This window comes from Psammomys obesus, unplaced genomic scaffold (assembly GCF_907164565.1).
Source record: "Psammomys obesus unplaced genomic scaffold, mPsaObe1.curated_primary_1811, whole genome shotgun sequence".
NCBI lineage: Eukaryota > Metazoa > Chordata > Mammalia > Rodentia > Muridae > Psammomys > Psammomys obesus.
This window is the reverse complement of record NW_026596147.1, coordinates 1,797,285-1,812,465: the sequence shown is the minus strand read 5'-3', so window position 1 is coordinate 1,812,465 and position 15,181 is coordinate 1,797,285. Positions and strand designations below refer to the sequence as shown.

General features: G+C 41.7%; 1 protein-coding gene across 4 annotated transcripts in view; it reads right to left on the bottom strand.

The window, feature by feature from the left end:
• Positions 1 to 15,181, bottom strand: part of Slc7a2 (solute carrier family 7 member 2) — a 58,326-nt gene that overhangs the window by 11,771 nt on the left and 31,374 nt on the right. For 3 of the 4 annotated variants that reach the window (XM_055593677.1, XM_055593680.1, XM_055593678.1), the window contains exons 2-7: positions 11,233 to 11,623; positions 10,162 to 10,317; positions 6,754 to 6,919; positions 5,692 to 5,825; positions 4,564 to 4,786; positions 2,113 to 2,252 (exon numbers count right to left, since the gene is read on the bottom strand). In XM_055593677.1, coding sequence (XP_055449652.1) covers positions 2,113 to 2,252; positions 4,564 to 4,786; positions 5,692 to 5,825; positions 6,754 to 6,919; positions 10,162 to 10,317; positions 11,233 to 11,608 — 1,195 coding nt within the window. In that variant the 5' untranslated portion in view covers positions 11,609 to 11,623. Of the gene's footprint in view, positions 1 to 1,781; positions 1,919 to 2,112; positions 2,253 to 4,563; positions 4,787 to 5,691; positions 5,826 to 6,753; positions 6,920 to 10,161; positions 10,318 to 11,232; positions 11,624 to 15,181 lie in introns of all 4 variants that reach the window. The other variant, XM_055593681.1, reaches the window with a different exon arrangement.

Genomic DNA, 15,181 nt, shown 5'->3' with positions numbered 1-15,181 from the left:
CTAGGTGGCATAGAATTTTTAGTTACATAACATGGACAGTACTCGACTATTTATTTAATTATCTCCTTATTTTTACCAAATCGAGCAACTTCCCAAGATCTGCCTTGCTAGGATTATTCCTGCCTTGCAGACAGATTGGCTTAAGAAGGCTGCAGTGGTTAGACACCAGCAGAGCTTTCCTGTCCCTCCAGGCCCTTGGTATCTCATCTTCTGTCCAAATCTGCACCACGTGCCTCACTCTGGAAACACGTCATTACTAACACACTTATATAATAGATTATTACAATTTCAACATGCTTGTGATGACCACAGGTAGCCACATAATAATCACTCATCTTAGCTTTCATCTAAGTTAAAAAAAATTCAAACTTGGGTGTGAGAATGTAAAATATAAAACACAATACTTTAGAAAGTAGTCTTCTATTATAACAATACTTTAAATTATTATCTTCACTGTCTTATTAGACTGCTAAGCTACATTCTTCCTAAATGGAGGGGAAGTTAAATTACCTTGAAAATTTTAGATTCAAAGTAGAGTTACTAATGGGGAAGATTTTTGCTTTATGAGGAAGTAGTTATGCCATGGCTTATCTTTAGCATTATAGGGAACTGTTTTACAATGGACTTCAGATTACCTAGAACAGTGATTCTTAACCTCCTAATGCTGCTGTTCTTTAATACGGTTCCTCATGCTGTGAGGACCCCAGCCATGAAATCATTTCATTGCTACTTCCATAAATCTAAGTTTGCAGCTGGTATGAATCATAATGTAAATATGCAGGAGATCTGGCATGTGACCCCTGTGGGGTTGCCACCCACAAGTTGAGAATCACTAACCTAGAAAAGGTAGAAGATGTCTGCCAGGTGAAACTACTTAGACAAATGCTTCCTGGCCTGAAAGAAAAACCAGCTGGATATGGAATAAAACATTCTTGATCCCAACTTCCCAGCACTTTACAGAGTCTCAGCAAAGTCAGACTTTTTATTTGAACAGCTACTCCTGAGAGTGTTCCACTTCATATAGCTGTAAAGCTTGCTACAGACAGTCTTTCTCTTGCTCCCTGAGTCAGGGTCCTTAGGACTATTCTCTCAGCCTACACCATCCCTGGAAATTTCTGCATGCTGTTAAGAATCTGGCCAGAAGTCGTTTACATGGATATCATGGCTTGCCAAAATGTAGGCAATCTGGATTCTAGGAGCAAAACATACATGTCCACACCACTGAAAGATAACTAGGTCCTGAATCTGGGCTGAGAGGACGCAACCCACCACACTCTGGGCAGTGAGGACAACTTCCGACTACCTTGGCATTTCTTTCTTTCCTTTTATTTTTTTTTAACATGAGATTAAAAAACTGGTAAAGTTTAGCTTTTTCAAAAATCCCACAATCATTATTTTAAAATTAGTACTTCCAAAACCAGGCAATTATCCAATTTAGATCTTTTTCAGTGCCCAAACTATAATTTTATGTGCTTATTCGTCAATTAGAAGAATACTACCTAGTACATTATGGAGAATCATTAACAATGCTTTGCACATTTGTTAGATGCCCAAATGGTTAAGTAGTAAAATAGTAAAATCCCCAATGATTAGTTAAGAATGAATTTCAGTGTTTCACCATCACCACAATTGTAAGATGTTAATCCCAACACTCATACACTAATTTATTCATTATTTTGTCTTTAACTTACATGCACAGCATGCAGGCCCTTTGAAAGTCCATGCATGTGCACAGCATGTTTTAGTCCAATGGTGGAGAAACCTGTGTTTATAGAGCTTACCAGCAATGACCCCCGCAGTCAACGTGGCAGCAACGGGTGACTGCCTCTTACTCACTCTTGCAAGAAATCTAAACAGTAAGCCATCCCGGGCCATGGCAAACAGAATGCGGGGTAAAGGGAACATAGAACCCAGAAGACTAGAACAGAAAAATTCATAATCCAGCGTGAGTTGAGTATTACTCTACAAGGGTACATATAGGTGCACAAAGAAATCGGAACAGGAAAGCCACAGTTATTGACCTTCATAAAAACAGAAAACCACCTGGCTACACTTTCCAGAGTTCTCGATGGAAACGAGCCCCCTTTTCATAGTAAAAGTCAACCTTCTCACCTGCCACTGCACCCGACGACAAGGTAGCAATTAGTGGTGTCTTCGTTTTGGAATTGATTTGAGCTAGACATTTGAAAAGCAACCCATCCTCCGCCATAGCATAGATTACACGAGGCATTGGGAAAATGGATCCAAGAAGACTGAGTAAAAAGCAAAGACATGCAGTATGGCAAACACATTCATGCAAGATCACACCCAGAGTAGAAACACAGTGACTATATGACACCCAGCATGATGGCTGTGACCAAGGACTCGCACAGTCTTAAAGTGTACCATGATTGGGCATTTAAACCCACCTGCCAGTCATGGCCATTGCGTTGCTCTGTACTCTTGCAGAGATTTGCCCAACTAAATTATAAGACTAAAAACATCATTGTGAGTCATTCGTTTCTATCTATGATTGTTACTGAATGAAAAGTAGACTGTGCAAAATTAAGTGAAGTATCAACCACTAAAATGTCTTAGTGTTAATAATTCAGAGAACAAAATTCCCAAATTAACAAGTAATTAAAAAGATTAATCAGTTTTACGTCACAGTAAGCAACCCATTTATACTGTGACGATATATGCTCATATTAACACGATTTTGCACCCTATAGCTTGATCATTGATATACGCAACAGTTCTAAGCATCAAAATTATCAAGGTAAAGAATGTTTTAAAAATTTGAACATACCATAAATTTAGTATATAGAAGGAGCTACAATTAAATGTTAGTAACAGTGAGGCTCAATGTACAATTTTTGCTTAACATAAATTGAATTATTTATGCTTATTGCTGTGTCATTCCATGTATGATTTAGTTGTATAATATTTGATTTAAAAAAATCTACGGGAAGGGGCGAGCATGGTGGCTCATGTCTAAAACCTTATTATTGAGAAGCTGATACAGATGGTTGCTAAATGTTTGGGGCTAGCCTAGACTTCACAGACAGTACGAGGCCAACTGTGGCTACACAGCAAGACCTCATCTCCAAAAACATCCATTTTCTTTATCTGTTTTTCCCCCCATTGCTTAGAGAATACTTTATTATTAGTTTCTGTCATCAAACCTACATAGATAAGACCATACATATTTAATACGCTGTGATATGATAGCCTTATACAAATGGAAAAAAAACTAAGTTGAACATCCCTAGACCAATGTAGCTGTTGGTTTCTATGCAATGCCAAGTCGACACAGTAATCTGAGGAACTTTTTTCCCCAAAGTTGACAGCATAGCTAAAAAGTTTCCAAAATTCATATTATGTATGTGTAAGGCCAACCACAGTGGCATGCTACACAGCCATAGTTGATGTAGCCACAGGGGGATCTTTTCACTCCTTCAAAGATCATGGTGGCACACTATCTTTACAGTTCGAGCTTCAAACTATTCAAAATTCTTCATAATGAACCTCATTAATAGCAGATAACTTAGAAACCCAAATAAGTAATTCCTAAACTCACTTAGTATTATTGAGACTAGAAACTAAAAATACTTTTGAAAGAAAAAAAGGCCACATTGACAGATTATATTGAAAAAATTTTCTAGTTTCAGATTTTTGAAAATTATTTTTAATTTAAAAAAGAAATGCTCAAGCAAAAAAAAAAACACAAAAGCTTTTTTCTTTGTGAGAGCGTTCTGCTATGAAGTGTGGCATGAATGAAATGTTTTGCTTTGGATATGTTAGCTAGATGTATGAGATGCTCTGGAAATCTCAGACACGAGCTGTGGCATATTAAATAAGTAGCTACTGAAAATTTGAACATTTGACATTCAAATTTCCTGGTCTTCTTATATAAATAAAGAATTTCTACTGGTAATTTCAGAATGGTAACTTCTGTCTCCTGAAAGAATCCATTCTGGTCAGCACCAAAAGTAAAAAGGATCAGCATTGTCACAAAAGGACTTTTACATTTAAAAACGACACAACATACAGTTACTAGCCTCATACACACTCCTGCTTCATGGAGAATTGTCCAAAGTGTAAAGTCTGTGTATAGCCTCAGACTGACTGAAAATGCAAGCAAAACTGATACCAGTAGCATGACCATCCCAAAGGTGTCTAAGATAATATGTGATTATGTGTGACACAGATATTTGTGTGTCCTGGTGCTGTGCATATTACTATTGAAGCTAACACAAATATTACCTTGGAAAAAATAAACTGACTTAGTTGATGATGGTCATGTTTTTTGTAATCATTCAAGACTTTTAGACAGAAATTCTGGGCAAATTGTTCATTGAGTGCATAGCTGTATAATGTGTTCCTCATGTTAGGATATTTTTAGAATGTACAAAATCAATCTTGTGGTAGCAGTGGCTAGGGCGTTGACCCAGGGCCTCCGGAATGCTAGTCAAGCCTTCTACCACTGAACTATCCTTACAACTCACAAAAGCAAATTTGAAGACACTGACTACACTTTGCAAGATCTTTAGGAGCCCCAATCCTAAGGGCAGTGCAAGGTACCTTGTTGACAAGGCGCAGAGAGAGCCTGCAGCGACCACATATTTGGCAGGACCCCACCCAACATATTCAAATGCAACAGGAAGTGGGCTTTTCTCATCCAGGAGGTAGTAAGGCATCATAAGTGTTAACGCTGCAGAAACGCCAAAATAGGCCATAAAGCAAACAAGTAAAGATGTTACTATTCCAATGGGAATAGCTTTTTGGGGATTCCGGACCTCTTCACCTAAGGAAATACAGACAGAAGATTTGCATGGTTAGTAATGAGTTAAACAGGTGAGGAACTTCCTCCTGTGGGTCAGAGCTATTCTCCCCCTCCTGTGCCCATTCTATTCTGTATTTTGTCCTTTTCTGCTTTCTTAGCGGTTCTATCTACTTCACATAAAATTTCCCCTCTCTTCTTCAGGAGACTTTGCTATTAACAAAAATGATCTAACAGTGAGAGGGAGAAGAGAAGAATAAAATATACAAATCAGTTTCCTGCTTGTAGAAAGGGGGTTAAAAAGACCCATGAGCACTCTTAAATGTTGAGGTCTAGAATCATACTTGATGTCATTTGGAAAACAGCTGCACTGGTATTCTGTAAGCTTTTGAACTGGAAGGCTTCAAATAAACTGATTTAATATATTTATATGAAATGTTAGATTCCATTAAAAAAAAATAAAAATATCCTTCTTACAGAATTGACATTTGAAGCTCTCCAAACACAGTCAATTACAAGGCTATGCAAATGGAAGCTAGAAAGACTCTGGGATGAGGATTTTGTCATTGGGGATAGAATGAAAGAGTTGGTATAATAATTTGCCCACTGAGTGAAAAGACAATTTAAGATGATAACCATCTGGAGGGGACAGAAATTTGAGTTAAAAGGTTAAAAATCCAGATGTGTTTCTTAGCTGAGCCTCATACTACTCTTCAGGGCTAGGTGCTGCTCTTTACAGCACAGAAACCAACTCTCTGAGAGTTTCACCAAGCGGCTTTTATAGACTATGCAGCAGGGGCTGCAGGTGGATTGGGAATTAGTCTTGTTCCCACCCCACATCTCATCCTCTTTCCTCGGTCCTCTGCTGTACCCATGGCCACTGCTACGCTACTCTTTGCTTCTGACTGTCGAAAAGACCCTGCCCTTACCAGTTGTTGCAATGCAGTCAAAGCCCACAAAGGCATAAAAGCAAGTGGCAGCACCAGCCAAAGTCCCAGTGAAGCCATAGGGCATAAAGCCACCAGACCCGTAGAGGCTCGTTCCATTTTCAGAAGGTGGTTCTCTAAAGAAAAGGACAGACACACTCAGCCACTTCATGGAAACTGCACCTTCTGCTGATTTCTCTCGAATTGCATCCTCGGCAGACCGTTGCTGCTCATTTGCTCTTTGAAGCTAAGGTATGTAAAACTAAAACTTTATTCTGTCATTTTGTTCTGGAGATTATGGTAGACTCCCTCACAATGACCCCTATGACACTAACATCCAATTACAGGCTACTCAACAGCAAATACAGAAAGCCCAGAACAAAGTGTGTGTGTGTGTGTGTGTGTGTGTGTGTGTGTGTGTGTGTGTGTGTAAGAGAGAGGGGGGGGTAGGGGTGGGTCTCACTGAATCCACATTAGCCTGGAACTTGGCAATACAGCTCAGGCTACTCTTGTGTCAATCAAGCCTTTTGCCTTTGTCTTGGCCTCCTGTGTGTACCACCATGCTCATCTGCATAGACCTGCCTCTGCCTCTGCCTTTGCCTCCCAAGTGCTGGGATTAAAGGCCATCATGCCAGGCTTCCAAAATTCTTAAAAGCCTGAAAGCATGCGATGAAAATGATAGTCCCAAAGGAGAAACTACAGGATGCAACAATCAAAAATATCCATAGTTACTTAGAGGTGGTGAGGCGTTGGCGAGCAGAGGTGACGCTCTTCCAGTGGTTAGATCTGCCCTGGAGGCTGAGGTTGGGAGCCAGTGGCTGCAAAACTTTACCTAGTGGCTCAGCTGGAAGTACACCCCTACCTTAGGATGGGGGGCCTGGGAAGGGGACCTGCGTCCAAAACCATTCTCCAGAAAGGTCTCAGTGCCAACACGACTGAGAACTCTTGCTCTACAGAGAACTTGCATGTTCTCCCAAACGTAACACAATGAGAGTGGAGAGGGCAGATGGATGAAGGGGAGGGCGGGGGGGGGGGGGCAGAGTCCAGAGGGACTCAATATTTTACCTGGAACTTGCGGATATGTTTTTGAGAAACTCTTCACTGATCTTCCAGTTGGCCACATTTCCCTTCACAAAGCCAGCCACCATGACAAAGAGAAGCACCAGGATATTAATGGCTGTGAAGAATTTATTCACCCAAGCAGACTCTTTAACTCCAAAAGATAAAAGGCCTGCGGGAAAAGAGAAGGCATTAGTGTGTGCTCTTCACCCACAGAAAAGGCGATGCGGTCCTTTTGCCAGCACATGCATTGGATATTACTGCGTCAGCATTCACATATTTACCTTCCGGTTCTTCGGTTCTATTGCTAGCGCAGTACCTGGTCACTTTACTGTGACGCAGTGTATTTGGAGACAGCACTTCTTCTGATTTTGATTCTGGAAGCATACTGTGCTCACACTCAAGAGATTCCACACTGCCTATGTAAGCCTAGTAACTCTGGGTATTACTACCATGGTGGGCACAGGTAGACGGCTTAATCTGAAAGGCTGTCCTTAAAAGTGATTCCAGGGCTAACGAAAAAGTCCATTCACAAGTCTGCCATGTGCCTTCTGACCATATCACCAGAAAACAATTCTTCTAAGCGCCATACCAAAAAAGAAGGTCTCTCTTAAGTCTATACCCACCGGACTAGATTTACGTTATATTACAAATGTAAAATCCTATTAAAGTAGTTTGAAGAAACAGAACAGTATAAAGAGTAAAGACCAATTTTGGTATCACTGTAGAATTCTTCACATGGACACGCATGTTATTCCTGCACCAATAAATATATCATCAGTTCCAGCAGCTGCATGACATACTATGTGGAGATCCTTTAATCCCTTATTTATAGACAATTAGGTCACTCTTGGTTTTGTTTTATAAACAGGATTGACATCACTGTCTTTTTATAAATATCTTTCTGCATTTTCTAAAATTTTCCTTACAATATTATTTTGTAAATTAAGAGTGTAAGGAGGGTCCCTTCCCTTGGAACTTGGGGAATCCCAAAGGAGATGTGGAGGAAGAACTGCAGGAGCCAGAGGCGTCAAGAAGTCCAGGAGAACATGGCCACAGAAGCAGCTAAGCAGGGCTCATAGGGGTTCACAGAGACCGAAGCGGCAGTCACGGAGCCTGCATGGGTCTGCACTAGACCCTCTGCATACATGCTGTGGTTGTGTAGCTTTGTATTTTTGTGGGACTCCTAACAGTGGGAGAGTGGGAGCAGGGATGCCTCTCTCTTTTCAGACTCTTTTGCCTCATCTTTGGACCCTTTTCCTCCTACTGGGTTGCCTCATCCGGTAGAGTTGATATGAGGGTTTGTGCCTGGTCTTATTATATCTTGTTATGCTGTGTTCAGTGGCTATCTCTGGGAGACTTGTTCTTTTCTGAAGAGAAAGAGAGAAGGAGTGGATCTGGGGGTTTGGGGTGGCGGGGACTGGAAGGAGTGGAGGGAAGGGAAACCACAGTCAGGATACTGTTGGTATAATGTTCTTTTGGAATGTACACACTTTACCCCTGATCATTCAAATGCTGATTTCTCTCTCCCACTCTCTGGTTTTAATCTGGACATTGCATTATGATACCTATTCTAATCATCACCTGTCTCAACTTTGTGTAAACATGTCAAAATAAAACAACCAGCCACAATGGTGAGCAATGGAAAGGAAGCAGGAAGAGAGGGAGAAGCCAGGGGACAGGCGGGTGTGGGAGGCAGAGGAGGAGGAAAGACAGAGGCTGGGAGAGCTGAGGCAGGAGCAGAGGTCTTGGAATGATGTGGAGAATGAACCGGACCTAAGATTTCACAAAAAGCAAGTATAATGGGTGAATCTAAATGTCAGGAAACTATGAGGGCTTGAAAGTTTAGGATGGAGTAACTACTGCCCAGCATTGTGTTCTAGGTTAACTAAATAAACCTCAGTCTCTGTGTGGTGATTTGGGTATACAGCTGTTTAGGACCAACAGCAGCTTTAATAAAAGATAGATCAATAGTAAATATTAATGCTTTTTACAACAGGATATGTTGAAAACAAAAATATAAAGAGTGACTGGGAGGGCATGCATTGTACAAGTGCGTGGGCGTGTGTGTGTGTGAGTGTGTGTGTGTGAATATGGAGGCTGATGTGGGTGTCTTCTTTGATTGCTCTGCACCTCATTTTTGAGAGAGTCCCCACTGTAACTGGAGCGCCACAGTTTGACTGGTTGTCCAATAGGCTCTAGGGATCCAGGAATCCACCTGCCTCAGTTTCCCTCACCCCCAGTGCTTGGGTGGTCAGGCTTAACAGCAGTTACCTTTAGCCACTGAGCCATGTCACTGACCCACAATGCACTTCTCTTAACACTTGAAGCAAAATACACAATATTTTAGACCTATGAAATGTGTTCATGTTTGTATCTTTATGATAGACTTCACTAATGGCAGGCCTTTTAAAGTGTAGGGCTAGTTTCTAAACTGTACAACTGCCCAGGTAAACATTTCCCAACAGAAAGATTACCTCTGTCAAACTCTTCAATCCCAGTGAGAAAACAGAGCCAGATGGAAAGCAAGAAGTCAATTACTCAGGGTAAACCAAGTAAGACGTTGGAACAAACAGACTGGGCTTAAAAGGGTCTGCAGGTAGGCAGGACAGTTAGAATAGAGGATGTTCAAATTAGCAATGTAAGGGACAGCCGGGATTAGCTGTGCTTACAAAATAAAAATGGCTGCCATCTGCATACTGTACCCCAAGTGAGGGTCTGTGCAAGGCAGCTTGTGATATTCCCATTTCATGGGTGAACATTACAAGGGCGGAAAAGACGGAGCATGCTTTTTGAATTCTACAAGCAGCAATTAGCAGAGAAAAACGAGAAACCTAGATGGCCCTTCTATAGCTCCTGAGCCTGTTTAAGCCACTACGCCATCACCCTGGTGAAAGGTCCTATATCAAGTATGCCTGTCTATGGGATGCCTGCATTAGAAAATGTCAGGTGAGCTGAATGCTTCCTTTTCAAGCAGATGTCTATCGGAGATACATGGCAAGAAAACACTCAGACAATATGTTTGCTAATGACTCTGGCTGCATTTAACAAGATGAAATACCATAGAATTCTACATTTTTTTTTCTTATAGAAATGTCATTCTTATTCTTGAACATCTCTTAATATTAAAAACTGATGCTCTCAAAACGAAAACTGATTATCTTCATCCTACTACATATTGCATTTCAGGTGCCTCTTCCTCAGGATCAAAGTTTCCTGCACATTTAATCCTCTTTGTGAAACACAGGGGAGGTCATATGACGCCCACAGTGACCCCAACCCTGACCCTACTGGCATGATACGAATATGCTGACCTCATCCAGAGAACTCAGGCTCCAAAGTCTGTGCAGCCTACTTTCCTGGGCCCATTAGTGTGGTTCATTACAGGGAACGGCATATGAATGGGTTTCTCACCTGCCAGAAGTAATATGAGGCACACAGCAAAAAAGTCTGGATACTCTGCCAGGCCGGTGTAATTCATTTTGAAGTATGTCTTGAAAAACTGACCAATCTGTTTGTTAAGAAGTTCATCGAAGGTGCCGCTCCATGCTCTTGCGACACTGGATGTACCTACCCAGAACAGAAGGTTCAGAGAATAAAAGGTTACTGGTAGAAACTTAATGTAACATCATTAGTCCATTTCTGGATAAACCTGGCTTAGTTCACACCAACTGAAAACTTTAACTACATTATAAAGCCAAATTATTATCGCGATTAAAAATAAATCACAAGAGTACTCTTTTTTTTGGGGAGGGGGGTAGAGGACAGGGTCTTATTAGGCAGCCCAGGCAGACCTCATACAGGTGTGAACTGCCTATTTAATTGTCCAGCCACAGTCACAATTAAATGCTTAGATCAGGCAACTTTATCTGCAATAAAGAACTACTTTCGAGGCCAGGGAGATGGCTGAGCACTTAAAGCATTTGCTGAGGTTTAAGTGTTCTTTAAGGATGACAGTTCAGACCTTTGAGTAAGTAGTACTGGGTGGCATAGCCTGTAAGTCTAACCTTAGAAGGTAGGGGCAGTACCCCAGGGCAAGCTGGCCAAGACTAGCTTGAATGTAACCCTTGGGCTCCCCAGAGAGATCCTGCCTCAAAGAACAAGGGAGAAGAGCAATTGGGGAAGATCCCTGACATCATTCTCTGACCGCACCAGCATACATATGAACACACACACACACACACACACACACACACACACACACACACACACACACACCACATCACACATACAAACTCACAAAGAGAAAAAAAGGTATTTAAAAAACTTCAAACAATTTTCAAACCCATTAAGAATCGTGGATTCAAAGTGGAAGCAAGATCATAGACTTCAGCAATGAGGACATATTTTAGAGATGACAAAAATAAGACAGGAGGACACACGATTCCCCCAAGACCATCCCACAGCCGAGTTCAGGCTTACCGTAGTGCTGTGGCCCTCTGGAGGGCTCTTTGTACACAACTGATACCTGTTTTTGGCACATACCTATAACATATGACAGAATGAGATTCCAGCCAGTGATGAAGGCCCACAGCTCTCCCACAGTGACGTAGGTGTACAGATACGCAGACCCAGTCTTGGGAACTCGGGCTCCAAATTCAGCATAGCAAAGGCCGGCCATCACTGAGGCCAGGGCAGCGATGAGGAAAGACACCACAATACTGGGGCCAGAATCTGCTTTGGCGACTTCCCCAGCCAGGACGTAAACCCCAGCGCCCAAGGTGCTTCCGACCCCCAGGGCGATGAGGTCCATGGTGGTTAAGCAGCGACAGAGTTTGGAATCTTCCAGACTTTCCAGCGTGACGATTTTTCTCCGGATCAGACATCGCGCAAAGGTCAGCACCGCTCTGCAGGGAATCATGGTGAAGAGAGCAACCTGAATGAGAAAGGAGAGGAAGGGTTAAGAGGAATTTGAGGGTTTCTCCGCTGCCACTGAAGAAAGGAAGGCAGTGTCCCCATCTTGGTTCACAGCCACGGGTGTGTTAAAAAGAGGAAGCCACTCATTTCTGGGGTTCACTCACACAGGCCAAATTAAAGGTACTCCAACAAATGGCTTTTTCTGGGGCGGAGGGAGGGAAATGGTGACGTAAAAGAGTAACTACTTGGTTCAATTATTTCAATTTTTGTAGATATGTTGAAAAGAATGCATTTTTTTTTCCTGATGGCTTATTTAACCCTCACAAGAGTGCAAGGCAATGGATTCTGCCTTTAAAACTGTTTTTTCCCCTTTAATCATTTGTCCAATTCAATATTTCTGAGCCTTTTTAAATGAAATGCCAAGGATTGTATTAAACATATAAGTAGAATGGTCCCGCATGGATGGCCTCTGATTTAAGGGACTTAAGAGTTTCAGTATAGCCTAAAAGTAGGTAAAGGATGATGGTGATGATGGTTATATACTCTAAAGCTTCACTGACTGTGTCAGAACCATTTTTCTCTTCAGCAGGGAACATGGAACAGATGTAAACTCACTAGAAGGAATATCTCCTTCCTGCACCATGTTTAGATTGCTCTTACGCAACTACCATCCAGCCACGCTTTGAGCATGGATTGCTTCTAAACTATGTGTGTTTGTTACGCTTAAGATTTTTAAAACAAACAAGTTCAAAGCCTAAAGTCAGTGCACCTTATGTTCTTTTCAAATGGGAGGAATAAAGATGAGAAGGAGCCCCATTCATCACCACTGGCCCAAACAATTCAACCCAAAATGTCATCATATAAAGCAAAGTATGGATTACAGTAACGGTACACACACACACACACACACACACACACACACACACACACACACACCCCTACTGCAGCAAAAAAAAGGTCTGAACTAAAATATTAACCTTGCTATATTTTGATCCTGAGTTAATTTTTTATTGCTATGTATTTCATCCAATGCATATTGTTGTTATCTATCTCAGGGTTGCTTCCAAGAAATATGTATCACCTGCACGCAAAAGAAGTATTGCAATTTTAAAAGTCTGTTTGGCCTTGTCTACAGGGACATGTAACTCAGCAGACTGAAGGCACCTGAGGAAGAGGGGTGTAGTGTGCTGTGTGTCAGTGAGCGTAACTGTAGAGACTAAGTCATGTCCACTTGTACTTCACAGGCTGAACACCGGCACAAGGATCTGCTGATGGGAGGTTCTGCTCCTTTCAACTTCCTAATCGTCATCATCAATAACAAAGCTCTTGAAATTGCTTCACGAGACACTTGCACCTAGGATACACATCTTTGGCCTCAGGATACATGGGCTCTTACATCCCCAGACAGTCAGGGACTCTGGCAATAGCAGGAATAGGTACGTATCCTTTTTCAACAAATGATTATTTTGCTAATTGCTAAAACAGTGGTTTCATTTGAGGAAGGAAAATACACATCGGCTGAGACTGAAGATAATTTAGACAAAGGAGGCCGGAGTGGATTGGCACCTACGCACATGTCTCCCCATGATTTTATTGAGGCGGATACGTGTGAATCTTCCTCAGTCCACTCCCAGCCTAAAGACTGGCAGCTTCTAAGTACCTATACTCTGATGAACTACTTAATTCTTGCCAAAAAGCAAATTCCTTTTTCAGCAACTTCTAAAGCTTCTTCAATCCAGATCACCAATAAATTCTGGGTCTAATAAACCCTCATACCCAATGATTCAACACCAGGGCATAGATATCCCCTCTGGCCTCCATAGGTATCATTTGAAACCTGCTAGTTACAGAAAATTGTCCACCATGGATCGTGGCTTAATTTCCATATTTGCTACAAATGTTCACAGAAATCCTTCTAGTCCTGCCCTATTTCAAGGTTGATATGTCGAACATAGTCCCTGCATTCTGATGACATGCTCTCATAAATACACTACAGGAGGAACAGCAGGAGGCAAGCCAGTGGGGCAGGGCCTGCAACCAATTAGCTTGTCTCAGAACCTAGTTTCTTTCTCATTCCTCTGCCAGCGTATAGGGCGAGGCATATACGCTTTACATTTGGGATTGATGAAGAGAAATACATTTACAATGTGTAGCAAAAGGCTCTTTGCCTGTCCTTCTTTTTTTTTTTTTTTTTGCCTCCAAACTAGATATTTTGATTTTGTAATCTCCATAGTCAACATCAACTACATCCTCACAATCTTTAAAATTTCAATACAAAGTTTCAAATTGTATTATAGGTTAAATGAGTGAGCAAAAGGGGAAAACAATATGGCCTGGATTGCTGATGGTAATTCTTTGAGAGACGAATTTCTCAAAACAAAGTATTACTCAATCAGAAATGGGAACTGTTGCACCTGGACCAGCCAACAGCAAAAATGAGCTTTTGCCCCGAAACCAAAGATGGCTGATTTTCTGAAAAACACTCTTCTGAATGTATTTCCCTTAACGGTTTGCCCTATCTTTTCTCCATATCAAATCTCCTAAACAATTTCTTTTTCTAAAGGAAGATAGGTGAATGGAAGAGTTGAGATGAGTAAAGATAAAAGACACAATTGAGCTTATTACAAATCAACAACTACAGTAACAATGACACCATTTTCTTCTTTTTGAAAGTACTGAATCAGTACGGCAAGAAAGTTAAAGTAAAAATGTACTCTCAAAATTTCCCATGGGCAAGCAATTTCCCTAACGTTATACAACAAATGAACAGCTGAGGCATGATTCTGGAAAGGCCCTAAAGATGACCGGTGGTTGGTAACACGTGGATACACTTACCTCCGTAGAAGTGAAAACACAGCTGTGGTATGGATCTAGTGGTTTCATTGAATTAGATGGATTTTTTTTTAAAGCCTGTAACTTGTTCCCAGGGCAAGAGAAGAGAGAAGGAAGCAGAAAGTGCAATAATGAAGGCAAGGCTTTGGACGCTGTGGTAACCAAAGTAGCTGCCCGGTCAGCACTCTGTCCTGGCTTGGTGGCAGCATGGGCACCAAGCAGGCGCCTGTTCTCTTCAGCAATGGCTGGCCAATAAATCACCCTGGTGCCACCGGGTACCACCTGTTCGCTTTTCCCAAGCTGCTAGTGCCAGTCACCCTATACACACCATTGCAGACATCAGGAGATGAGGCCCTTCCCAAAATTATTTAATACCGGCCACTAATTCACAAGTGCCGTAGTTAAAATGCCAAAGGTCTGTGGTGCACATTACATGCCCGGTACTACTTGACACCTTTTATTTTATTTTATTTTATTTTATCTTCCCATGACTTTCTCAATGGTCCTGTAACTATCAGGTCTATTATTAATGTGACTGTAGAGATGAACAAACTAAGGTATAGTTGGCCAGCATCAGACTCTACCTATGGTGTAAATAAGATGAAGCTCACTGCACGGGACTCCGGAACAGTGGTTCTCAACCTGTGGGTGGTGACCCCTCAGGGGTCTTAATCTAGGCTTGGGGGTGAGGGGTGTCAACGACCCTTTCAAGGGGTCCCGTATCCGATATCCCACCTATCAGGTA